The sequence below is a fragment of the Mercenaria mercenaria genome, chromosome 14 (genome assembly GCF_021730395.1).
Source record: "Mercenaria mercenaria strain notata chromosome 14, MADL_Memer_1, whole genome shotgun sequence".
NCBI lineage: Eukaryota > Metazoa > Mollusca > Bivalvia > Venerida > Veneridae > Mercenaria > Mercenaria mercenaria.
Window position 1 is genome coordinate 33,579,392 of NC_069374.1, and position 26,614 is coordinate 33,606,005.

Sequence of the window (26,614 nt, forward strand, 5' to 3'; positions counted from 1 at the left end):
GCCCTTGAATATGCAAATTTGAAGAAAAATAAAGTTTTAAGGGCAGATAACTCCTAAACAAGCACGGTAATATGATTGTTTTTGCATTTTTTCTGTTTCTAACATGAGGCTATGTTCATACACAAAGTTTGAACAAATTCTATGATTGTGAAATTTTTGCCCCATCTCTCATACACGAAACTTGGCAGAGAGCGTCTTTAACGGGCCTTCGACAACGGGAGCATAAAAGGAACTCAACCATAAAGATGGCACATGCTAATGTTTAGTTGATGAATATGAGGGGCGGACTCATTTTAAAACCTTGCATATGCATGCACGAGAACAAATGAACGTATATGAATGAATACGAAGATGTTTACCAGCAGTAAAATAAACATGGGCCTCATTATAGAGAATGGAAAGTTTGAATCAGTCCATTCATAAAGCAAAATAAATCCGATATTTAATACAAACTTTTCGAATCCCAAAACTGAATACATTGAAAACAGATGATAAAATAAACTCTGACGACTGAAAAAAAACAACAAAAAAAAAACACGCTTACCTCTATCGTCCGCGCTGTATATCCAAATATTTAAAACTAAATCAAGCAGGAAGCAACGGTATTTAACGCGGACACTATTACATTCACTTTAAAACCTCTTTTAGTTGAAATACAAACCGCTCGTCATCAGGTAAGATAATGTTATTTTAGACGCATCAATAACCTTGCTTTATCTAAATAACATTAAGCCGCGCCATGTGAAAACCAACATAGTGGCTTTGCGACCAGCATGGATCCAGACCAGCCTGCGCATCCGCGCAGTCTGGTCAGGATCCATTCTGTTCGCTTTTAAAGCCTGTTGGAATTGGAGAAACTGTTAGCGAACAGCATGGATCCTGACCAGACTGCGCGGAGCCATTATGTTGGTTTTCACATGGCGCGGCTCATTTCTGGATTTTAGACGTTTAAGTTTAACACAGTTAAAACACACTTTTCATTTATGTTTATACATGTGAGTGTATGAATATTTAAATTTGTATAAATTTATTTTTACGTGTGTATGCACTATATTTACACAGAATGGAGATAAGCACGAACACGGATAAAGATAACTGTACATTTATACAAGGTTAGTGGATTCATTATTCATTTAAATATGTGAAAATTTGATTTTATGCGTTATTTTACTGTAAAATGATAGCTTATATGTTGTAACGGTATACCCAGTATGGAAGGCCGAAGCGCCGCGGTAGTTGCCAAGTTTTTCGTCCATCCATCAAGATTCAGTAACTAGAAAAGCATGGCAATTCATTTGATGTACAGTAGGATACAGTTTCTAATGTGGCGTATCAGTTTTTGAGGCATGCATATAAAAAAAGTATTTCTTGCCGGCGTAGCTTTATGTGATAAAGATGCTTTTTCGCTATAAGTATAGTCATCCAAAATGTTTGAATTAATTGGTATTGTTTAAGCCATGTTTTTCTTGGTTTTCTCCCAATTAAAAAAAAAACTCTTAGACTAACAGTTGTTACAATGAAATAGAAACTTTAAAGAAATGTTTGTTTTAATTTACGGGCCATTAGCTATTCTAGTAGGGTATTTTTCATTGATAATTTCAGATATTTAGACACAGAAAAGTTTCACAATTTCATTTTTTTTTTGCTTTATTTGTCAGTGGATTATTATAAAACTTTCGAGATAAACCAGTTAGCATGTTTTCGAAACATTCTGCTATTATTAAAGTGCCGGCCGCTCAAACCGGGGCTCGTGGGTTCGATTCCCACTGGGGTAAAGACCACGTTTTCTCATATGACAGATCGTACTGGTTTTTCCAGGAAGCCATCTTTATATAACTCCTCCTGGAGAGCTTTAGCATGATGTACGTGTGTACGCTGTATCTGGATCTAAAGAAATAAAGCCAACATTTGCGATTAGCAATGTATAATTTTAAGATATATACAAATCTACAAGAAAAAAAATATCCGAATTGCGCAGAAGTGTTGATACAAACAAAGAAGTATAAATTATTTTTATAGCTATTTGATACAAACCAAGGTTATACCACTTTTTCTGTCAATAATTTAATCACTTATTTTCAATGACATTATCGTGTTTGTATTACAGCAGGTACGATCAAAACGAACGGTTCTGGACACACGCATAACCACGGAGAGAATGGACATACCCACGAACACGGGCACACACATGAAGTTCTTGATAATCCGGGCAAATACACAACACGCGACAGACCTGTCTTTAGATCTGACTGGAAGCAGGTAATAAAATAAACTTACTCCACTATGATCTTAAATTTTCGGGGGAAAAATTCAAACCTCTATGGAATTTGTTAACATATTCTAGGATTTATGGTTGAGAATTGGGGACATCACTATAATAAGCGATTGATCTAATACATTGTTACATAGTTACACAATATCTTAAGTTGTCGTGTGAAAATTGCCCCGACTTGTCAAATAAGAAAAGTTAAAAAGCGTTATACATTATGCGACGTTTCATAAAGATACACAATTTGGAAAAGTAGCATTTGTTTTAGTATAAACACTTCAATTTAACTCCAGTTATATATGTAGAAGGTTCACATAAATATTTACAGTGACACGCCTTTTATTTTACATCACATTTATACTACGCGGCTGGCGCAGTATATATAATTCTACATCACATTTCTGCTGCGTGGCGGACGCAGTATATATAATTTTACATCACATGACAGATATAAATCATCCACCCACTACTATACTAAACGGCTTTGGTACGCCTCTTTCTTTTCAGAGGGCTTACACGGTTGGTATCGGTGGTCCTGTAGGGTCCGGAAAAACAGCCCTGGTTCTGGCCCTTTGTAAACATCTCCGAGATATGCACAGTGTCTGTGTGGTTACCAATGATATATTTACAAGGTAAGTTTTTTCTCCCTTTTGTAAATGGTTTCTTAGAGTATACTCCTCACAGACTTAATATTTTAAAAAACCACTTCATCTGTATATCCAGTATGGGTATGATTAATTATAAGTGTCGATATACATATGAATTTTGTCAAGAAACTCAATCTCTTTAAAATCTTAGAAACCATTATTATCAGTATCAGCTCGTATCTACACGGGTACATTACAGTATCAGTAATTCACAAAACAAAACTTCGTTTTATATTCAAGAAATATATCGTTTCCCAGCATAACATAGAGAAAGTTGATAATTTACACAAGAATTCCTTTCATGAAACGGCCAAGACAAAAATGTGCTTCTTCCGCCGGGTTACACCCGTAGGTTTGTGAGCGCTAAGGTAGACACGGTTCATTTGGTTTAGGAGAGAACTAACCAGACCCATGAAAGTAATTTTACGATAATGACTGTGCAGAATATCAGACATGCTTGTCTACATTCCAGAGAAGATTGGGAATTTTTGGTGAGAAACAAAGCTTTGCCAGAAGAGCGCATGCGTGCAGTGGAAACTGGCGGTTGCCCTCACGCAGCCATCCGCGAGGTAGGTAATGCTTAGAAAGGTGACTGGAAAATATATCAGGATCTGATGTGTTGAAATTAAACTTATTAAGATTATTTCCGTTTTAAAACACAATTTCATGGCAAAAGCAGGCTTGCATTTGCATTGGATTTACAAGATTACTAGTAAAATACATGTGTGTTTTTTCTGTTTCTTAGAGAAGAAAGCAAAATTTTCTCGCAAAGACATTCATGACGTAATCCACACTAGATTTCAAATACCGAATGTCAAATGTCAGCTGTCAAATGATAAATGTTGTGCGGTAAATTGAATAAAGTGTGTATTTAATAGTGCGTATTTAAATTAAGAGTTAAAAATACGTTTATTTTTTTTTATTCTCTATTCCTAAAACAATGTGGATTTAATAGATATCATCTGGCATTTAGTATTTATCGTTTGACAGTTAGTATTAAATATTTTGTATTTGACATTTAATATACAGTTACTGACTTATATTGAGGTCAATATGTGTTTTTACGGACCTGTAAAAATGATATTGACCGAGGACGCAGTATCTATCTAAAAGTAAAAGTATCTAACTCATTTCAACCAATCAAATGAGCGCGTTTGAGAATGGTATATAATATCATAAAATAATTGACAATCAGCTCTTTGTATTAAGCATTTAATGTAAAATATTTGGAATTTGGCATGAAGAATTTGGCATTTATCAGTAGGCATTGCTTGGCGCTTTTTCATGTTGTTTTTACTACACAATGAATTTGTTTCCTTTTTAGGATTTTTCCCTAAATCTAGAAGAGGTGAAAGAGTTGACACAAGAGTTCCATCCAGATCTGGTGATCATAGAGTCCGGGGGAGATAATCTTGCAGCTAACTTCAGTCGAGAACTCGCTGATTACATAATATATGTCATCGATGTTGCCGGTAAGCTTTAGCCTGCTAAATTTCTAAAATGGACTGGTCTATCATTCAGTTTGGGCAATACCCTTTATCATTCGAAGGGATGTTCACTGGAAATATGCCGACTGAATAGCGAACAGTGCAGACCATGATCAGCCTGCAATGACGTGTCTGCACTGGTCGCAAAGCAACATCACTTGCCACCAGCAGGCTGAAGGTTAATTACAACATTGCCGATTGATTAAAATATCTTTTTTCCATTTTATTTAATATTTAGGGAGATGACAATTCAAAAGAGCATAACTTTCATTTTATGGAAATATATAAAGTATGCCAATAAGATTTACATTAGTTAACCTATTGGCCCGAATGAAGATAATCCATCATTTTATCAAAATATTTACCAGAAAGTTTATAACATTGGAAATGATAATGTTATTTTTTGTGGTGACTGGAATTTAGTCATTGATCCCAGTTTAGACTATGAAAACTATGTATCTATCAACAACCCAAAAGCAAGAAAAATTGTAACGAACTTAATTGATAATGAACATTTTATTGACATATGGCGTATTTTACATGATAATAAGAAAGAATTCACATGGCGGAGAAAAAACCCAACCGTAAGCAATCTAGACTTGATTTTTTTCTAATAACTGAAAACACCATGAACTTTGTAACTGATTCTAATATCATCCCTGGTTATAGAACCGATCATTCAGCTATAACACTCAAATTAAAATTGAGTAATAATGAAAAAGGAAAAGGCTACTGGAAATTTAATAACTCATTACTGAAAGATGAAGACTATATAAGTTTGGTTAAAAATACCTTAAAAAATTTAATTGAGTCGCATACGGTAGTCAATCAAAATGAAAATATACCAGTAGAAGATGACAACTTTAATCATCAGCATATCAATTTAGATATAGACGATCATTTATTTTTGGAAACATTTTTAGTCATTGTCCGTGGTGAAACTTTCAAATACTCATCATATAAGAAGAAAGAAAGTATGAAAAGGGAGATTGATTTAGAAAAAGAAATTGTTTCAATAGAAAATGATATACAAAACAATTATAACACTATAGATAACATGATATTTGTCCAACTTCAAGAAAAGAAGACAGATCTCGAATACTTACGGAGACATAAGTTAGAAGGTGTTATGTTAAGATCAAAATGTAGATATGAAGATCTAGCTATTTTTTAGGTCTAGAAAGTAGAAACTTTATAAATAAAACAATTAACAAACTCATAGATGAGAATGGAAAAGAACTTTTTAACACTAAAGATATTTTATCTTATCAGAAAGAGAACTATGGCAAATTATATAAAAACAATTTTATACCATCAGATGTATCGTTGACTGAAAGTTTTGGCGAAAACATAATTAAACTTTCTGATATGGAATCACAAAAGCTAGACTCTGAGGAGAAATTTACCCTTGACGAACTCACTCCTGCAATAAATGGTATGAAAAAAAGCCCCGGTCTAGATGGATATACTGTAGAGATTTTTAGCTTTTTTTGGAAAGACATTGCACATTTTATCTTGCGGTCAATTAATTTTGGGTATAATAATGATAGATTGTCAGTAACACAAAAACAGGGTGTTATTAATTGTTTACCAAAACCGTATAAAAATAGACAATACCTTAAAAATTGGAGACCAATATCCCTTTTAAATGTCATTTATAAACTAGCTTCGACAGTCATTTCGAACCGCCTTAAAATGTTTTTAGACAAAATAGTTCCCACCGATCAGAAGGGATTCATTGCAGGCAGATTCATTGGAGAAAATATAAGATTGATTTATGATATTTTGTTTGAAACTGAAAAACAAAATATTCCAGGACTATTGTTATCAATAGATTTTCAACAAGCTTTTGGTTCTATTTCATGGGATTTTATTCATAAAACATTAGAATATTTCAATTGTGGACCTTCCTTTAGAAAATGGATAAAATTATTTCAGCAAGGAAGTGAGACTTGTATTTTACAAAATGGGCATTTGTCAGATTTTTTTCGATTAGAAAGAGGTTGCAGACAAGGAGATCCAATATCTCCTTATCTTTTTATTTTGTGTGCAGAAATACTTGGATTAATGATAAGAATGAACAATAATATTTCAGGTGTAACTGTTAGTAACAAAGAATATAAAACGAGTCAATACGCAGACGATACGCAATTGTTTCTAGATGGAACTGAACAATCTTTACGTCACTGTTTGAGTACACTAGACAAGTTTTATAAAATTTCGGGATTGAAAATAAACATTCAAAAGACAAGAGCACTTTGGATAGGATCATTGAGTCAGTCATTGATAAAATTATGTCCAGATTTACATTTAGACTGGTCGCAAACACCTCTAAAAATATTAGGTGTAACTTTTTCTTCACATGTCAAAGATATTTGGGATTTAAATGGTCCCCTTGTTTTAGAAAAATGCAAAGATTTGATACGCTCGTGGTCAAAGAGAAACTTAACTTTATTTGGCAAAGTAACGGTTATCAAATCGCTTGTAATTTCGAAATTTATGCATTTGTTTATAGCATTACCAAATCCCCCGTCAATCTTAATTAATCAATTAAATAATATAGCATTTAAAGGACCATGTATGATAATGCACGGTTTTAGCCCCCAAATTTTGAAGAAAATGAAATTAAAAATACATCTCAACGTTACGAATTATTTGAAACATAAAGGATTAATCTTGCATTTTTTGAAGTAAAAATGTAACAGTTTTGCGTTAAAAGTCATGATCCATGGTCTAGTTTCATGTCATCAACACAGATTTTGTACATTTTTAGACATTGTCATGCACTTTATCACAAAAATACGATACGAGCGCAGGGGAGAACAATTTTAGTTTTTGGATATATTTTGAGGATTACAAAAACACGAAGAATGATACATGAGAAAACATTGTTCTAATGTGGACTCATAGTAAATTTCGAACAAATACTGTATTTTTATCGGAAAATTTTACTCTAAAAATAGCCATTTGAAGGGACAAATCTCTTTAAAGGTAAGAAAAAAACAGGTGTGACGTCATGCGGGAAAATAGCGTTTGTTGTCAAGATGGATTTCTTTTGAAATTATTGGTAAATTAGACAATTTGGCAGTATTTTAAATGTTGTTATTACTGTTATAAACAATGCTCTCGATGATATTTAAACAGAGTAAATTGGTCTACGCATATATTCGCCAGTCGGCTCTAATTTTGGTGGATAAGCGAGTGATGGGCAGTAGGTCAATCAGCTGATCAGAATAGAATAGAATAGAATAGAATATTCTATTAAGCCAATCAAGGGTCATATATAATGACATGTATAATCAGAATTATAAAACATACAAGGAGGGCATAATTGACAAAAATATAAATAAGGACATGAAGGCAAATAAAGCTCCATTCGTACTCTTACGACACAATTAACATAAGCTTATGACAATGAAAAAAGAAGACAAGAAACAATTACTGAGATTGAAGTAAATTCCACAGTAAACTATGACTTTCATTCATTGTTGGTGCTACATGATCTGACTAGTAAGCTAGCAAGAGAGTTCTTTTATTATACATATCATGTATATATATAGAAAATATCAATAAAAGCCAGGATCTTCAGAGGACGTTAACCATATAAATTTTTGTTCATTATTTAACAAAGAAAAGTTTCTATGTGGACCAATCCGTTTCTGGATGATACCTGAGGTACGCTTGAGTCTAGGATCATGAAAGTTGATAGTTAGGTTTGTCGTAGCAAGCAGATGACCCTTATTGATTTTGAGATTAGTAGGTTCAAGGTCAAGGTCACAGTGACCTGGAACATTTAAACGGTTTGCGGATGATAACTCAAGAACGCTTTGGTCTACGATCATGAAAGTTGATAGTTATGTTGGTCATGAGCAGCAAATGACTCCTGTTGATTTTGAGATCAGAGGTCAATGTCACAGTGACCCGGAACAGTTGAACTGTTTCTGGGTGATAACTCAAAAATACTTGGGCCTAGGATAATCAAAGTTGATAGGGAGGTTGGCCGTGCAGATGACCCCTATTGACTTGAGGTCAGTAGATCAAATGTTAAGGTCATACCCGGAAGAGTTGAACCGTTTCTGGACGATAACTTGAGAATGCTTAGGCCTAGGATCAGGAAACTTAATAGTGTGGTTGATCATGACCAGCTAATAACCCCTGTTGATTTGAGGTCAATAGGTCAAATTCAAGGTCACACTGACCCAGAACAATAGAACTTTTGTGTAGAGTGACAAAATAATTTCTTAAATGGAACTCTATCATAAAGGTATTGAATGGACTCCATGATCTAAAAGGATCAGAAAATATATCAACACTAATTCCAAGTAAGGGGAGCCTTTTTATAGCCGTCACACGGCACTTAAAAACTGCTGTTGTGCTGTAAGAAGATCCCTTGGAAACTTAGAATGCAACCAGGCTGAGTAATAACAGACTCGGTTTAACTGAGTCTATGACATAAAGTGTACTGTTAAGCTGAAGTGGGTACAGCATAAGTATTTAAATTTTACTTGATCTTATTGCGATATACTGTTTGATCCGCCAATTACGTAATACGATTTGCGTTAATTTTTACTTGATTTTGGAAGACCCAGAAAGAAGCTATACACTAGATATCATTTCCTAATTACTCCATCAGCAAATAAAACCAAACTCAAAATTTCAAAACTTCGCATGTCCTAAATTGATTAAATTTACAATGGAAAAAATGCTATCATAATTTGTTTGCAGCAAGTTATGACTATTTTTTTCAACTAAAAGGTTCATGTTACAGACCTTAAGGTTATGAAATTATTGCTGTATGTTGTGAAAGGTATTGTCTTATATTCAAAGAGAAATCATGCATAACTTTTCTAACGGAAAAGGTTGATCAAACTTGCAAAAACAACAAAGTACAATTTAAATTAAGTTACAGTGGGCACAAAATAATCTTAACATTTATCGTCCCTTTACGCTATATGTTTTGCAATTTAGAGGGCAAAATATCATTTCTCTGTACATCTGCATTACCCAAATACTGTTTAACTTGCTGAAATAAAAGAAAAGACAATTTCAAAAGATATCGTTGGATAAACATCTTATGATCATCACAAATAAACGTTAGTGACAGGCTAACAAAACATTAAACAAAACTGGATGACATTAAATGTAGAAAGGAATGTGTTGCTTTGTATTAAATCGAAGTTAAAATTGCTGAAGTTTGCTGAAGGTAAAAATCTATTTATCTAAGTTTTCTTTGAAAATCAGATAACAAGAAAAGGATTTTATCATTATTTTTCATCAGAAACAGTCTCCACTTAAACATATTTTTCACGCAATTTCGCATCTTGCAGAAAATTACATTTGTAGATATTCGTTTGTCATCAGTTTGCAAATCTTAACAACAGGAAAATAATAAAAGGGCTGCATTCTTTTATAACTACGGTGCCCCTAAAGTGACATGTTACGCACTTTTTTTCCACTTAGGTAATGTGAGACTTTTTTTATTTCGTTTAAACGAAATCATTTCGTTTTAACGAAAAAACTATTTCGTTTAAACGAAATCATTTCGTATAAACGAAATAACTATTGTTAACGAATTAGTTATTTCGTTTAAACGAAATAACTAATTCGTTTAAACGAAATAGATTTGGTAACAACAACAAATGTTATTTCGTTTAAACGAAATCATTTCGTTTAAACGAATTAGTTATTTCGTTTAAACGAATTAGTTATTTCGTTTAAACGAAATCATTTCGTTTAAACGAAATAAAAAAAGTCTCACATTACTTAAATGGAAAAAAAGTGCGTAACCTGTCACTTTAGGGGCACCGTATATAACGAACGTCACGACATTCTCATCCCACCGGTCTTTCCCCGTAAAATGGTTTGGTGTCACTCTTAATTAGGGTTTTGGAGCGCACATTGTATACTAGAATGTAAGTATGTATTTACAAATTCCAGATTCAACTCCTTTCCATGTGTATGGATAATAAACTTCCGCTTAAAGGGAACTCGTGTTTGAAACCAATAAGCATGTAATGCACAGCGTCTATGTAAAAAACCAAAGCATGTTTCTACACTCATAGACATTTATAATCGGTCACCTATGATTTTCATATATTTTCTTTAAGAATACGCTGAAAATAAAACAATAAAGTATACAATCAATTTATTCAATGTCTTAATAACAATATGGGCAGTTTCATTTTATTAGAACATTTGAGATTTGGTAACAACAACAGTTTGAATAACAACACCCACACTTTTCAAAGGAGTTTATAAAATATTATGTAATAATAACCATTTTCGCATACCAGAGGTTTACTATGGTTTCCTAGCTGAACCTCTGGTATATTTCGCTGATATTTTAGTTATGTTACATTACAGGTAAAAGGTTATAAATTTATTTATTCATATTTAGCAATACTTTACTTAGATACTGTTTGATCATGAATTCGGTGTGATAGGCTGAAACCACTTCCGGTAGTAATTGCGCATGCTCACCAAGTAAATGAAATAAATAAATCTGAGGTTCGATTTGGGACTGTGACGAACCTCTGATTTATTTCAATGAAAAATAGCAGACTTGGTTTAGTTGAATTTGTTCGTGAGAGGTAATGAAGTGTGAAACACATCTCACACAAAGATCACAACCGCCACCCTACACTAGAACCGGCTAGTTAAACTTCTGGCTATTTCGCCGATATTATTTTATCAGCGTGAAGTTGGCAGTACAGCAATATAGAAAACAGCTGAAACTGTAGTAAGTAACAATATGTAACTGCTGGCAGCGACATACACAAAGAAATGATAAAGCATGTCGTAGACACATTATTTACCTGCTGGCGATAACATCTGTAACGGGCTGAGGAGTGTTCGAATCCCGACTCGGCACTTTTCCCGCCTCATTATCGTGGAAGAAGCACGGATGTAAAATCATTGCACATAACACTTGGCAACAGAACATAACAAGTCTTTGGCAATGTCCGTAAAAGAAATGACCATTGAGTAATTTTGTAACAAAAAAAAATGAATATCCTTGGACGTTGCACTTGCGCGATCCAATAACATTAAATTTAATAAGAACAACTGAACGCGCACGAGACTTCGTTTACAAGTTTGAAGATAGAAATAGATTAAGAACGCTTCAGTATACGATACGGACAAATGTATGTGCGAAGGGTAGGTTTGACGGCCTATTACACATCTGTATTATGCCATTCCCATCACCTAACTGTAATACAGCTTTATTAACTGTTGTAACTGCTGGCAGTGGTAGCAGTTAACTGCTGTAACTGCTGACAGTGGTAGCAGTTAACTCGTGTTAGTACACACGATGAATTGCTGTCAATGCTGGAAGTTAACTGCGATACGCAATAAACTGCTGTAACTGCTGGCAGTATGAACAGTTAACTGTTGTAACTGCTGGTAGTAGCAGCAGTTAACTGCTGTAACTGCTGGCAGTAGGAGCAGTTAACTGCTGTAACTGCTGGCAGTAGCAGCAGTTAACTGCTCCTACTGCTGCTACTGCTGTACTGCCAACTTCACGCTGATGTGATGATTTCTCTGGTCGTCATTTTGAATGTTATTTCTGATGTCGAAATTCCGTTGATGCAAAGAGAATTCGTGTTGAGCGAGAAATAATGTTTTTTGAGAAACACTTCTTTCTTTTTCATCTGTTTCTGATAAGATCTTCCAATCTTGTTATAAAGTTATAAATAAATTTTACCGGTTTTGTTGCTGTTTATTTCATTCATTTTATGAGGCTGCCTTATATCAGAAAAATCCCGAAATTGTTTATTTTTAAGGTGGCGATAAAGTACCACGTAAAGGCGGACCTGGTATAACACAGAGTGATATGTTGGTGATAAACAAAACCGACCTTGCTGAGGCTGTAGGAGCGGACTTAAAGGTGGGCATGTATTACTTGGGTCCAACGTCTTAAAGCTAGTTTTAATACATTTTACAAAACTGTTGAAAAGTTAGGCCATTATTTTCTGTGTCAGTCAAAATTAAAATGAGATTAGGAGGGGTGGGATGTGTGCAGACATTTACCATTGTTCTAGAAATCCTGTATGTCGAACTGTGGCGATTGTTGATCGACTTTTGCATGTATGTATCAACTTTTTTATGATATGAGCGACCTGCAATTTTGATTGGACAACCATGACCAGTATATATATTTCAGGTTACGAAGGTTATGTCGAATCCCAGTCTGACTAAAGTACATCTCCTATTACGCTACGCATAGGATCTGAGAAGGACCTATTCATAGCCTCGTTCTGACGACCCTTTCGCTAGCCAATCAGAGCTTAACTTACAACATTTTGCAAATCTACCTGTAGCCTTGACTTTTCATATATACAATTCTTATGTCATAATGTGTCAGATAGCCGGTTAGCTCAGTCGGTAGGCCACTTGCTTTGTAAGCGAGGGGTCCCGGGTTCGAGCCCTGGAATGACTGCACATTTTTCTTACTCTTTGATATTCGAACAAGTCTGATTGGTTGAAATAAAAATAGCAATACTGGAAATCCAAAATATACAGAAGACGTATGTGAATGTGTCGTTCTCAGATCTTCGTTTAGAAGATCAAGTACTTAAGTCAGATTGTGTCGAATCCTTGAGTAAACAGTCATATTTTGACACGTTGTATGTAACTGGAAACCATCTGTTCATCTTATCTTAATGTTTTGAGATTTATTATTGTTTAAAACATAAGAAACTACTTTAAATGAACTTTTTGTCCTGTTCATTTGACCTGAATGTCAACTTCAGACTAGAGTAGTACAAAAGGGTTGAAGGGCATTTAAGTTGCGCAGAGCCGTGACATCCTCACATTCCGTGACATCCTTACATACAAAAATTGAGACGCAAATCACGGAAAGCACAAAAATTCTTTTTCAGATTATTTATTGTTATAGATCTATACTATTTATTCCGACCCCTTTGAAAAAAAGGACAACCTTGCTTTTGAATTACAATTGTACATTATCAGTAAACATCTTTAAGGTCTTAATATCTTATAGGTCGTTAACCTACAAAGCTGTACATGCTCACAAGAGGAGTGAATTACTTCGGTATCTTTGTCATCAAAATGTGAAACAAAACATAAATCATTCAAAATAATATTTGTTTAAATGTCTGTACAAATTGTTAATTTTTACCATACTGTAACACAGTTCGTCATCTCTTTTAGCGTTACGGCAACATTGCAAAAAGTGTATTTACAAAACCAGCGTATAAACTACAAACGTTATTTATACTATCACTGAAATTTTTAATTGTTGTATTGAAAAGACGACCTGTTGTAATGGCTCATTTTAATTGATTAATGTATTGTCTATACGTAGCAATTTTTGAATATACATCTGTCTGTATGTCTAAGAATATAACCATGCAGCCAACTGCAGATTTATTCAGTGGGTCACTTAAATTGATACATACTTTAGACATCTTGCTTTAATTAATTTCTAAGGTAAACTCTAGGTGAATCGATGTTAATTTCACAAAATCTAGAACTGAATATCATCACACTGGCCATAGCTTTATCAGATCAAGTGGTTCCAACGTTGTTTGAGCGGTGAATTTTACGCCGATCAGATGGAGAAATATGGCCGATACTACAAATTTCCGGAATTGTAAGTATGAGTTAAAGGAATTTCTACCCGTTAGATAACGAATCAATGAAAACGATGGGTGCACCTGGAGCGCAAATGTGTCTATATTTTAGCACATGTGTCTATTTAGCTGAGATTTGTGTCGTTTATTAAAACACTTCTGTACAGTCCGGCGGGGGAAGGAGATTTTTGACAGTTTTTGACAATATCGCCTCAAATTTAGTGTTTTTCGGGAGCAAGTAACTGTTAAAACACTTTTTATGTAAAGGGCTACCTCTTAAAGCAAAGCGTGTGTATTTTCATAGAATTATTCAGGGTTGTTTCTGAACAATCGGCCGAAAACCTAATACAACGCCGTTTCGAGTGGGTCGCTATGCAACGCAATCAAGTGGATACCGTTCTGTGTCTTACTTGCGAAGTCTTATTCGTCTTAAAAACAGTCATTATTTTCAAAGTCTAACATGAATAAATTAATTTGGAGAGTTTTATATCATCATAATGATCCCGCCATTTCTAATATATTGTACTTTTACATTTTTATGCTCACTTAACATTTCACATATTTTTGCGGACATTGTCAAAAAACATCAACACATTTATAAACATAAAGCAATGATGAACATCGAACAATATCATTAAGTAAATAATAGTATTAGTTCGTTAAAACAAGAACCAGTTCACGGATATTTTTTCTCCTCCACGAATGGAACTGAACAGCATGCCGAAATCGGGTTGACTCTTTAAATCAGTATAGTTACAGTTGGTCACTTTTAATCCCTTAAAACCAATACATTGTGATTTCATTACTGATTTGTTGTGCATTTAAGCTGTTCATACAAAAAATAAAGTTTGGTCCATGATAAAAGTATTGATCGGTTGTTTGTATATATTTTCATTCATATTCCTGGTGAAACGTTCATTTATTTTCAGAGAGATAAATCACAGAGACCGTTAAAATTGGCCAGGGAAAAGGCAAGATTTTATTTGTCCTCCAGAAAACAGAAACGATGTAATAAAACTCTATGGCCGCCGTTTAAAAATGAAAATACAAATGAAATACAGACACCAATGAAAAAAAAAAGTTTTGTTGGAGACAGTTAAATAGTACAACTGTAACACGTCTCTCTTAGTATTGCTAGTCCGTTTATTTTCTTTCATTGGTGTCTGTATTTCATTTGTACATTTATACCACACCCATTAAAATCCGTTCACTTTAGCTGTGTCTATCCCTCGCTACTCGTGTATACTAATACAAAAATGGTTGGAAGAAGGTCAGCATACGCCGTTGAAATACGGTCCTATATCAAGAATCGTTGTACTCTTGGCATAGGGTGTAAAGACATTTTTGATGATATATGTTCTGTTTATGGGCATAATGAAATATCTTTTTCGGCAGTTATACGTTGGTTTAAGAAATTCAAATGTGGGTTAGTTTCAACAGAAGATGAACCACATGGCCGTCGGCCGAAAACAGCAACGTTTGCCAAGATGGTTGCTAGAGTGAAAGAAATAGTTGCTACTGATGCAATATACTCCGCTAGGCAAATAGCTAGTATGATTGGCATCTCATAACAGCAGCTCATACAATTCTGAAACGTAATTTGAAAATGAGGAAGATTCCCCAATCTGTTGACAGATGAGCAGAAAAAAGGCACGCGTGCAATGCGCAAACTTGTTGCTTAAATAGTTTCCAAATTACAATGCACGATCTTTCGCAAATGTCGTCACTGGTGACGAGACATGAGTTCACTTTTTCGAGCCCAAACGAAAGATTCAGAACAAAAAAACTGGGCAACAAATCCTGGCAAAAGACCATGCATTGCAAAGCGGACCATGAGTGTCAAGAAGGTAATGTATGCCATATTCTTCACAACACTGGGTCCTGCCATTCAGGTTGCTGTTCCTAAAGGCAAATCCGTAAATTCGAAGTTTAACAAGACTAAAGTTTTTCGGAAACTGAAGAAATATTTCAAAACTCTAAGACCCGCAACTGGTTTGGCCAATGTCAGATTGCTACATGAAAATGCGTCATCACACAAGGCGTCTATTGTACAAGACTTTCTGAAGCAGGAAAAGGTTGTTGTGCTCCCTTCATCACCCTCCTTATTCGCCTGACCTTGCCCCGTGTGGCTTCTTTTTGTTCCTTAGGCTCAAGAATACCTTTCTGGTCGAAACTTTGTGCAGCGCAAATACCTCGGTTCTGCAATATTCCAGTGTTTTCATAGTATACCTAGAAAATACTACGAGAAAGGCTTCAAGGATTGGATTAGAAGACTGAAATTTTGCAAATCTGTTGGAGGTGAATACTTCGAGGGGACCAAATAAAATTTTAATTGAAATCTATCAAGGATACATTTTTATGTGCTCAGATGCATTCATATTTGAACAATCCTCATAAAGAGTCAACCCGCTTTTGGCATGCTGTTCAGTATACCATTTGTGGAGGAGATAAATGTCCTTGAACTGGTTCTTGTTTTTACAAACTATTACTACCATTTACTTAATGATATTGTTCGATGTTCATCCTTGCTTTATGTTTTTGTGTTGATGTTTTTGACAATGCAAAAATATGTTAAATGTTAAGCGAGCATAAAAATGTATTATATATATTTAGTACAAGATATTTTAAATGGCGGGATCATTATAATGATATAAAACTCACTAAATTTATTCATTGTTAGGCTTTAATGACTGTTTTTAAGACGGATAAGACTTCGCAAGTAAGACACAGAACGGTATCCACTTGGTTGCGTTGCATAGCGACCCACTCGAAACGGCGTTGCATTAGGTTTTCGGCCAATTGTTCAGAAACAACCCTGAATAATTCTATGAAAATGCACACGCTTTGTTTTAAGAGGTAACCCTTTACATAAAAAGTGTTTTAACAGTTACTTGCTCCCGATAAACACTATATTTGAGGCGATATTGTCAAAAAACTGTCAAAAATCTCCTTCCCCCCGCCGGACTGTACAGAAGTGTTTGAATAAACGGCACAAATCTCAGCTAAATAGACACATGTGCTAAAATATAGACACATTTGCGCTCCAGGTGCACCCATCGGTTTCATTTGATTTGTTATTTAACGGGTAGAAATTCCTTTAAATCATACTTACAATTCCGGATATTTGTAGTATCGTCCATATTTCTCCATCTGATCGGCGTAAAATTCACCGCTCAAACAACGTTGGAACCACTTGATCTGATAAAGCTATGGCCAGTGTGATCATTGACGATTCAAACATGCCCGTCAACCTGAATCTTTAATTTGAATTTTTTATTCCAGGTGATGGATAGAGATGCAAAACTTATGCGACAAGATGGTCCTACGATATTTGCACAGGCAAAGCACATGGTCGGTATACCGGAAATAGCAAGCCTCATTCTGGAAGCGAGACAGGAAGCTACACAAAATGGCGCGTGATTACAGAAAACTATTCAGACAATTTTAAGCTACAGACAAACACGGACACAGAAAACGTGATTTTTCAGTATGCAGTTCTAGCCTCGGAAGTAGGATAAAAAGCGATATGATTACCAAAGACAAAATACATTGATACGTTTTGTACAATATGCACATGCTTGCCTGCATAATAATATCGTTGATATAGCTGCAAATATTTTCCTTTGTTTATGATGTGTTAGTGGGTATATCTTTTTTAATATTTCGAGAAAACCATATTATATTGAAGATCTCTATATACATACACAGGACGCATTTGAACTAGAACAACTTGTAGACACTTTATATCAATGTATGTTTATAATAAATATTCTGCTGTATAGTACTATACTCTCTTGAATGATACAAACACTATTATGATTTTGAAATATACAATTTTTTAAACAAACAATTCATTTTTGTGTAGCTATGTTGTATTTATGGCCACTCTACCACGTGATACTCTAAACTTGTAGGTTTGTCAGATATGGTAACCTCTGTTATATGCAGACCTTCTGTACAATTCTGCGTGGCAATCTGTGACGGATAGAAAATAAAACATAGTACAGAAATAAAACATAGTATAGTAAATATCTTGCTAGATCTTGACAAGACATACGAATGTTTCATCAGAGCTTATTTCGAAAACCTGTATAAAACCTCGAGTGTTTCTGAGCAAAATCTGGAAATTGGGCAAGGACAAGACTACAAATCGTCTCTAAACACCGTTTTATAACTTAAGGCCCTAACGCAAGCAAAAAGTAATAGTAACAAAAGAAATATGTATTAAGAAAACGGGACCAGTACACAATGGCGTGTTGTCCGTATGTCCTTGTTCAAAACCTGCTGAGGTTCCGGGTTCACTATCTTAACCGGGATATTGTTTTCTAGGTGATTTGGCTCGTGTTCACAAACCAAGCCAAGACTACCGGGTAAACCTTTTTTTTCAAGTAAATGGTCTCGAGGGGGAATTCTTAAAGTTACAAACATAAGACCCCGACGGAAATGAATAAACTAAAGCAAATAGGCTGGGTCAACTGTTTCGTCATATTTAAGTATTTGATTTAGCGCCAGTACCGGGGTCCTGTCGCATGTGTTTTGTGTTTATTCCCTAGGTGACTAAGTATATATATTTCACAAAATTAAGTGACTGTCACTTTTGTCCAGCCCGCTTGCGGAGAGCTCGATATATACGCCACTTTCGGTGTATTGTGCGTGCGTTCGTGCAGACCATAACTTTGACATGCATGGACCAATCTTGTTTATATTTGGCTTGATGGTTTATCTCAATAAGAAGGCGTGTCATGCGTAAACCCTATGTTCCTATCTCAAAGGTCAAGGTCACAGCAGGAGGTCAAAGGTCAAATTGAAGTTTGTCCGGAGCATTTCTTCTACATGCATGGTGGGATTTTGATGTAACTTGGTATGAATGTTCACCATTATGAGACGGAGTATCATGCGCAAGAACCAGGTCCCTAGGTCCAAGGTCAAGGTCACACTTGGCAGCTGGCGGGCTCGACATTCTGCCCATGGGTTTATTTGTTTCTATGTAGCTGTAGAAAAATTACAAAATACTCACATGTATAACCTGTTGATTACATGCGAGTAAGATACCGGCTGCCTGTTGGTAGGTTGACTGGTGGTCAAACACAGCTACAGGTATGTACTGCGCTAACTGATTGCAATTCTCCGTCACCTACGTATTGTACATGACATTCACGTTAAAAGTATCTCCTTTATATATAATGCGTACAGATTTTTATTAAAAGCACATCTGACAGTACAGATTTTTTTCTTACATTTTTCTCATTTCATGAGTTGGACAAATTAATTAATAAAACATGTAAAAAGTATAGGTCAGCGTTAGTTTTCAAGTCAATGCACGCTCTATTTTTAACAAATGCAAAGCTATCAAAGGTATGCAAAATTCTGTTAAAAGATTTTGTCTTAACCTTCTGTATTATCTAAACATTAAAGCAGATTTGATCAAAATTAGAAGCACAACGAAGTCACAACAATATGAGCCGCGCAATGAGAAAACCAACATAGTGGCTGATCCGTGCAGTCTGCTCAGGATACATGCTGTTCGCTTTCAAAGCCTATTGCAATTAGAGAAACCGCGCGGATGCGCAGGCTTGTCTGGATCCATGCTGGTCGCAAAGCCACCATGTTGGTTTTCTCATGGCGCGGCTCATATAGTATAACCAGCTGAAAACGGTGATAGGTCACGGGGTGCCTTTGTAAGGGAAATACCTTTTTTACAAATTAAGCTATAATTGCCAAAACAATTGGTCTGCGACCGTCAAAATTTGCCAAACATGCTACTTTTTACCATGTTTCTTTATATAAATCTGATCTGTTATAAAGCATTCCACCTGAAATCAAACATTTTCAAAAAAAAATTATATGGTTGAAAACTTTGCAACCAGGTATCCAGGTTATGCAAAGCAATTGCACCTTTATTTTCACGTGCAAATTGTAAGTTTGTAAGTTGTAAACGATCGGTCCCGAAGCTCAAGCGTCTGAATGGTTCCGATCTTGACCAATGGCGTCATAAAGTATGAATTATGAAGTAGGTGTTAATATTTGTGAGCCAGTGTTGGACGACGTGCAGGTACAGAAAAAGAGTAAGTAACCCTTCACTCTGTTTTGCATCTTACATTGATATATCAACTTACTTTGATTCCTCTCAACCATAAAGCCGGATCTGGTGCGGAACAAAAGGCCATCACAGCAGCATCAGCGTCGTGGTTCACGTTGCCTGGACATTTCAAAGAGCTTTGTATACCAACGTTTTTCTTGTATGCAATGTCAGTGAAAAGTGCAAGTTTGTTGCATTGGGATGGTCTTGCAGTTGTTGTTATAACTACAGTATTGTAAATATCTAAATTCAGGCACGTCTTCACAAAATACTTTTGTCACAAAAATCCTGACAAAATACATTGATCTTTGGTTGACCATTTGAGTACTGGACCTCATTTACCTACATTTTTTAACGCTGCGGCTGTTGCAAGATTGATATATCAAAAAAAAAAAGCCATAGATTTTGGCGAATGCCTACCAAACAACCAAACTCCAACTTCCTTACCGGTACAGTGGACACTGCCACCACGTATGAAGTCGGATGAATTTCATTTTCATCATTTTATGTTGTACAAAGTTTTCATCTCAGTAGTTAACGTTCCGCCATGTTAGGATCACATGGTTGTACCAACGTCATGTGGTTTGTTTGGAGGCAGGGATGATTGTTTGACAATATTCCTGCGCGGAGATTGCCATACAACGTATGAAGATATTCTCTTCATATTTTTCCAAGAAAATGGTAATGGTGGCATATAAACCTAAATGTTCGTGTGTCACGTCCAATATCCTCAACTTTGCGACAACCTTCCGAAAGGAAAAGAGGTTTCAAATAGCTTTAAAGACGCATTTTCTTAAGTCAGATGTTGATTTTGTCCGTGACGTAAGTCGAACTTTTGACCAAACAATCGAACTTGGGACCATACGATCGAACTTGGGACCATGCAATCTGACCATACAATCAAACATTGGACCATACAATCAAACTTTAAATAATACAATAATCGAACTTTGGACGATACAATCGAACATTGGACCATACAATCGAACTTTGGACGATACAATCGAACTTTGGACGATACAATCGAACTTTGGATCATACAATAATCGAACTTCTGACTGTACAATCGAACTTTGGACCATACAATCGAACTTTGGATCATACAATCGAACTTTGGACCATACAATCGAACTTTGGATAATACAATCGAACTTCTGACTGTACAATCGAACTTTGGACCATACAATCGAATTTTGGATCATACAATCGAACTTTGGACTGTACAATCGAACTTTGGATCATACAATCGAACTTTGGATCATATAATAATCGAACTTTGGACTCTACAATCGAACTTTCGACCATGCAATCGAACTTTGGATCATACAATAATCGATCGAACTTTGGACTGTACAATCGAACTTTGGACCATGCAATTAGCAATTATATTTGTATTTAAGAAACGGTACTTACGTTTGTCTTCCTTCTCGGTGACGAAATTCGGACATGGATTTACATTGGTATTTGAGTCGTTAATTACGTAACCAACCTGTCGAAATGATAAGAAAATAGAACATTGTTTAATGGATAGCAAAACAAGTATTCAAACATGCATTTTAACTATTCTCTCACGCACTATTTACAGTATTGGGTAATGCTAAATTAAAGCCATCTAACTGAATTAAGGGTTCACACTCTATAGAACTCTGGCCGCATATTCACAAAACAATTAAACAGCTTGAGATTTTTCGAAGTTCCTTTTTATATAAAAAGTCAAACATTTTAAGTTATCTTGTATATATTTGCCGTTACTGGAATAATTTTGTTAATTTTGTGAAAAGTCCCAATCAGTAGTTCTTCATAAGTAAATAAGACATACTTGTGCTCTTGTCGCTGTGAAATTACCTAACATACTGCAGTAAACGACTTTGAACATTTAAAATGATGAATAATGGCACGCACTGCATTAGACTTCATTTTGAATTCTTTATTTTAATCTTAATTATGGTCTTATTGTACCCATTCTGTAAAAAAAAAGAAGAGAAAAACTTTCATTTATGTCAAAGAAATAAACCGCGAACATTTTGTAGTTATTCAGTCACACGTATGTATCTTTTTAAACCGTTGTGACTGTGTTTTTCTGTCTTATTTGACGTTAATACCTGGTGATAATGCAGAACTGGTAGAAAGGCAGCGGTATGGTACTGCTGCTGGTAATATAGTTTGCAATCCCCATGGTACATGTTTCCGATCGGGATGGAGTGAGTGCTGGGGCGCTCGTATATTGGCAAATCGTTGTGCTGCGTGCAGACACACTGTTGCTGAGTGTGGACCGCAGACGGGTATTTATGTGCAGGTGTTGTGTTATCTGGTTGGCCTGTTGTAGAACTTGTCCATTTCAGTGCTGCCAGAATAGCAAGATATGTGTAGATTGTGTTGTAGTAATCCATTTGTTTGTTGAGAACTGGAATTCAACAGAACAATCACGACTCTTGTACGAATTTATAAATATGACATGATTAATAGTGGATATGTATGTTGGCATCTTTGAGCATTATCTTTAAGGACGGATAAATAAAATCTTAAAACCAGATTTTAGCCACTAGATTTATGCTTGCAATATTTTAGAAATAAAATGATTTGGTATTCACTCATAAATTCATTAATAGAGATAAAAACGTCCGTGTATTTATTACTTGCCCTGCACGAACAGACTCAACCAAATCATGTTTGTTTTTATCTTGATTTGTTGCATTCCATGTTTCCAAAGGATCTGCTTGTTTATTATAAAACTATGCATTTACATATAAGCCCAACACATTGGAAACTTTTTAAGAATAGATTACGAGAGATAAATGACTCGATTACTTTCAAAGTAAGACAGTGGTGTGGAACTCCGATCGAGACGCTGTTACGGCACAAACTAATGGTCGCATTACAATTTTTTATTGACTACCAAAATTCGGCCAACGTTTGGTAATGACTGCCAAAATGCACTTCAAGATGTATGTTGTAAGATTTCATTGAATTCAGCGTACTTCGTTAGTTGTGTTGACAAAATAGAAAAAAATGAAAGGAGGTACTACCTTCTTGAATGATTCATAAGAGGTTTTGAGGTTCTCTTCATTTTTATACCCCACAAACTATGCTTTCTATACTCTGACGTTGTATTTTATTTATGGAATTGTGTTATAAAGAAGCATACGAAACTTCACATACAAGTGAAAACGAAAACACTCACCTAATTATATTAACCTTGCACTGAAAACTACAGAGATAAGCTATAATTTTGGACGAACTTAGAGAAACAATTTGCTATCGGACTAAATGATAACCTATAAATGAATGGCGATAGTAAACGTAAGTCCAGCGCCGCTTCCGGACTAATCGGACCATGGTTATTTTCATTACATATGTATGTGAGTTGTATCATTGTTTTCAGTGTGGCTGTATGCATGACATAGTGAATGTATACATGACATTGTAGATGAATGTATGACATAGTGGATGCATTCGTGATATTGTAAATGTATACATGGCATTGTGGATGAAGAAATGACATTGTTGATGTATGCATGTATATACATGACATTGTGAATGTGTACGTGACATTGTGGATGAATAAATGCCATTGTGAATGTGTATATGACATTGTGGATGAATAAAACCTTAAGGTATTGGACCCGTAATAGTAATGTTTAAAAAATAGCATTTGCTTGGTATATTCTTAAAATTGACCATGTTTCGCGCTGTGTTGCAAATTCTAAACAACTTTTACCGTGCCGTTTTTTGTATATTTTGTATAATTTATGGTATTTCTTCAAGCTCAAGTGGAGACAAATTTCAATGTGATGGCCACTATCCAAAACGTTTGCAGAGAATTCATTACAGCATTAATTTTGACAAAAGGAACATCAAACTACATGTATTGTTAAACAATTATAAAACACAAAATAAAACTGTAAATATCATATTTTCTAAGGTGCCTCAAGTAAACAAATTTAATGAGAGAGTAACTCCAACATTGAAAAATTAAGGTCGAATCCTGTGGATCTGTTTTGAATTTTCTTACTTCATTCAAAAATAACCTTGCGGCAGAAGTAAAACCTACCTGTATTTCTTCCACAATATGTAATCTAAAGAATGAAGGCAAAATAGAGAACTTTTACCGCATGTTACTCAGTATTTTTAAAGATGTCTAACTCTACCCCTCCTGTTTCAGAATGTAAATTCACTTTGAACAGCAAGAAATTGCTTATAAAATGAAAATTTTCCACTTTTGTACAATACAGCCATAATAAGTCTTGAAAGAAGTAAAACCTTACTAGAAAAAAGGAAAATATGGAGAAAAAAAATTTTGGTCCCAGTGGGGCTTGAACCTACGCCCCCCTGGAAATTGAAGTCAAAGTAGGTTTATGGTAGGAATTGAATACTCTTCAAAAAGGAGGTACTCTGTTACGGGTCCAAAAGTGGCAGGAGTCAGTTAGTTTCGCATTTGGCCCGGGTACGTTTTTTAACTAAAATACATAGATGTACTTTAATGACATTGGTATCAAACTGGTTATTTACAATGTTTAGGGAACCAAGGATTACTGCGAACGAGTTATTATAGTGTAAAATAAATATATGCTTGAACAGAGTTTCCTAGCTCTGTGTAGACGACCGAGTCTAAAATCTTACCTGAGGTAACGGAAAAGTCAGACGAAACAGAAACTGTCATCCATCCATCCATCCATCTAGACTGGCTCCCGTCCCTATGTTTGTTCTTAGTTACATATATATGTTTATTCATTAAGAGGGAAGTAACTCCAGCAGGTTGTTTCTACATTGACATTTTTTATTGCCCCTGGCTCCGAACATAGGGACTGGTGAAAGTTGGCTTACAGTGTCTCACAAATTTGTGAGACAAATTCCCATTAATTTCTTTTACTGATAATCAGCTGCTATCACTGTGACATCTTATCTAAGGGTTTCATGTGCTAGCCACCATTTAATGAGCCGAAGCTAATTTACCGATTTATGGCCTGCCCTCAGCTTGTAATGGCTTATCAGGCAACAGAAATGTGCTTTCATACAAAAGGGATGCATATTCAACAGAGGATTTATGATCTATTTTCAAGAATTAGATCATTATAAAGTACACCTTTAATAGTGAGATGGGCGAATCTATACTTAAAGGACTAAAAAATTTAAAATAATTATGAACAAATAAGACCAAACCAAGAGCATGTTGTAAAAGGGTATTTCAAAGAAAATGATGTTTTATTCTGGCAGTGGCATTTTAAAGCTTAACTTTTAAAATTGCCCCATTTGCATTTGATTTTTTCCATAATGACAGCACACAATGTACCACCTCTTTTGGCTCTTGTGAAATTAAAAAAGAAGGTGTGAAGGCAGGGTATTTACAGGATATATACAAAGGAAAAAATGAAGTAAAATATATGTAACAGAAAAATCTGGTTAAAGTTTGCGTGCAAGTTACTATCTGCAGAATAAATGCAGATATTAAATTGAAACTTCACATGTGCCTTCGGGGTTATAAAACTAGTTCATTGCATCACGTCCAATAACTTTGGCATGCATTTTGGTCAAATTATGTCCCCTTTTGAACATAAAACTTCTGGTTAAAGTTTTGCTTGCACGTTACTATCTCCAAAACTAATGCGCAGATACTGGATTGAAACTCTAAATGAGCCGTGCCATGAGAAAACCAACATAGTGGGTTTGCGACCAGCATGGATCCAGACCAGCCTGCGCATCCGCGCAGTCTGGTCAGGATCCATGCTGTTCGCTAACAGTTTCTCCAATTCCAATAGGCTTTAAAAGCGAACAGCATGGAGCCTGACCAGACTGCGCGGATGCGCAGGCTGGTCTGGATCCATGCTGGTCGCACACCCACTATGTTGGTTTTCTCATGGCACGGCTCAAATATATTTTAACATTTAGGGTAACATTTTCCTGCTTCTGGGACAAATACTTTGAATTGTCGAGCATTGGTTGTCTTACGGACAACTCTTGCTATTTCAATTACATGTATTTGTTTATTATAATATTTTCACAATTTTCCAATGTATGCCCCATATAAACGTACATTTAAAAAAAAATCTGTAGGATATGCAACGCGCGAGTCATACGTAGTCGAGTCATAAGCACAATTTCTACAGCAAATTTCGCTGTAATCATCTTCCGAAATATTAATACCCAAACTTGCTCAATAATGTACCATAAGTCTGTTTTTTCTTGACCATGAAAGAAGCGCTGTCTTTCTTTTCCGTTTTCTTTCATTTCTGCACATAGAATACATTTGATTTTTTTTTTGATGTAAGGGTTCATTTTACCATAACAATTTCTTGAGGTGGAGTTTCCATAATTAACAATTAATAAAACGTTTAATTCATAAAAATGATCCTGAGTTTATGTTAATTCAAAGTAATTATCCACATACAATATTTTCACACTTACATTTACTATTAAACTGTTGAATCATGAATGGGCTCAATATTATACTTTTCCAGAAAATAACAACATCTTGGATGTTTTCTCAAATGACCCTTATCAAATTGGTAAGGAGAACTTGTCATTAGGTAGGATAGTTA

General features: G+C 35.2%; 3 protein-coding genes across 5 annotated transcripts in view; 1 reads left to right on the forward strand and 2 right to left on the reverse strand.

Annotated features, from left to right (window-relative positions):
- LOC123526760 (urease subunit alpha-like) overlaps positions 1-683 on the reverse strand; it is a 35,265-nt gene extending 34,582 nt beyond the window's left edge. The window contains exon 1 of the mRNA XM_053523235.1: positions 545-683. The gene's annotated coding sequence lies outside the window, so the exon portion shown is untranslated. The remainder of the gene's footprint in view (positions 1-544) is intronic.
- Positions 587-17,863, forward strand: LOC123527217 (urease accessory protein UreG-like). Its single transcript, XM_045306544.2, has 8 exons — positions 587-674; positions 1,063-1,112; positions 2,108-2,259; positions 2,777-2,901; positions 3,389-3,485; positions 4,241-4,388; positions 12,188-12,291; positions 17,282-17,863. The coding sequence occupies exons 2-8, from the start codon at positions 1,064-1,066 to the stop codon at positions 17,417-17,419; spliced, it is 813 nt and encodes a 270-aa protein (XP_045162479.2). The 5' UTR covers positions 587-674; position 1,063; the 3' UTR covers positions 17,420-17,863.
- On the reverse strand, positions 17,737-23,515 carry LOC123527218 (uncharacterized). Of its 3 annotated transcripts, none has more exons than XM_045306547.2 (6): positions 23,260-23,515; positions 22,181-22,482; positions 21,492-21,567; positions 20,116-20,198; positions 19,017-19,133; positions 17,737-17,974 (listed from the first exon to the last, which is right to left on the reverse strand). In XM_045306547.2, the coding sequence occupies exons 2-6, from the start codon at positions 22,466-22,468 to the stop codon at positions 17,876-17,878; spliced, it is 663 nt and encodes a 220-aa protein (XP_045162482.2). In that variant the 5' UTR covers positions 22,469-22,482; positions 23,260-23,515; the 3' UTR covers positions 17,737-17,875. The 3 variants fall into 3 exon arrangements, with proteins under 3 accessions (XP_045162482.2, XP_045162481.2, XP_053379216.1); XM_045306546.2 differs by having other exon boundaries at positions 20,116-20,303; positions 23,260-23,512; XM_053523241.1 differs by lacking the exon at positions 23,260-23,515 and adding an exon at positions 22,887-23,189 and having other exon boundaries at positions 20,116-20,303.
- Between the last annotated feature and the right edge of the window lie 3,099 nt (positions 23,516-26,614).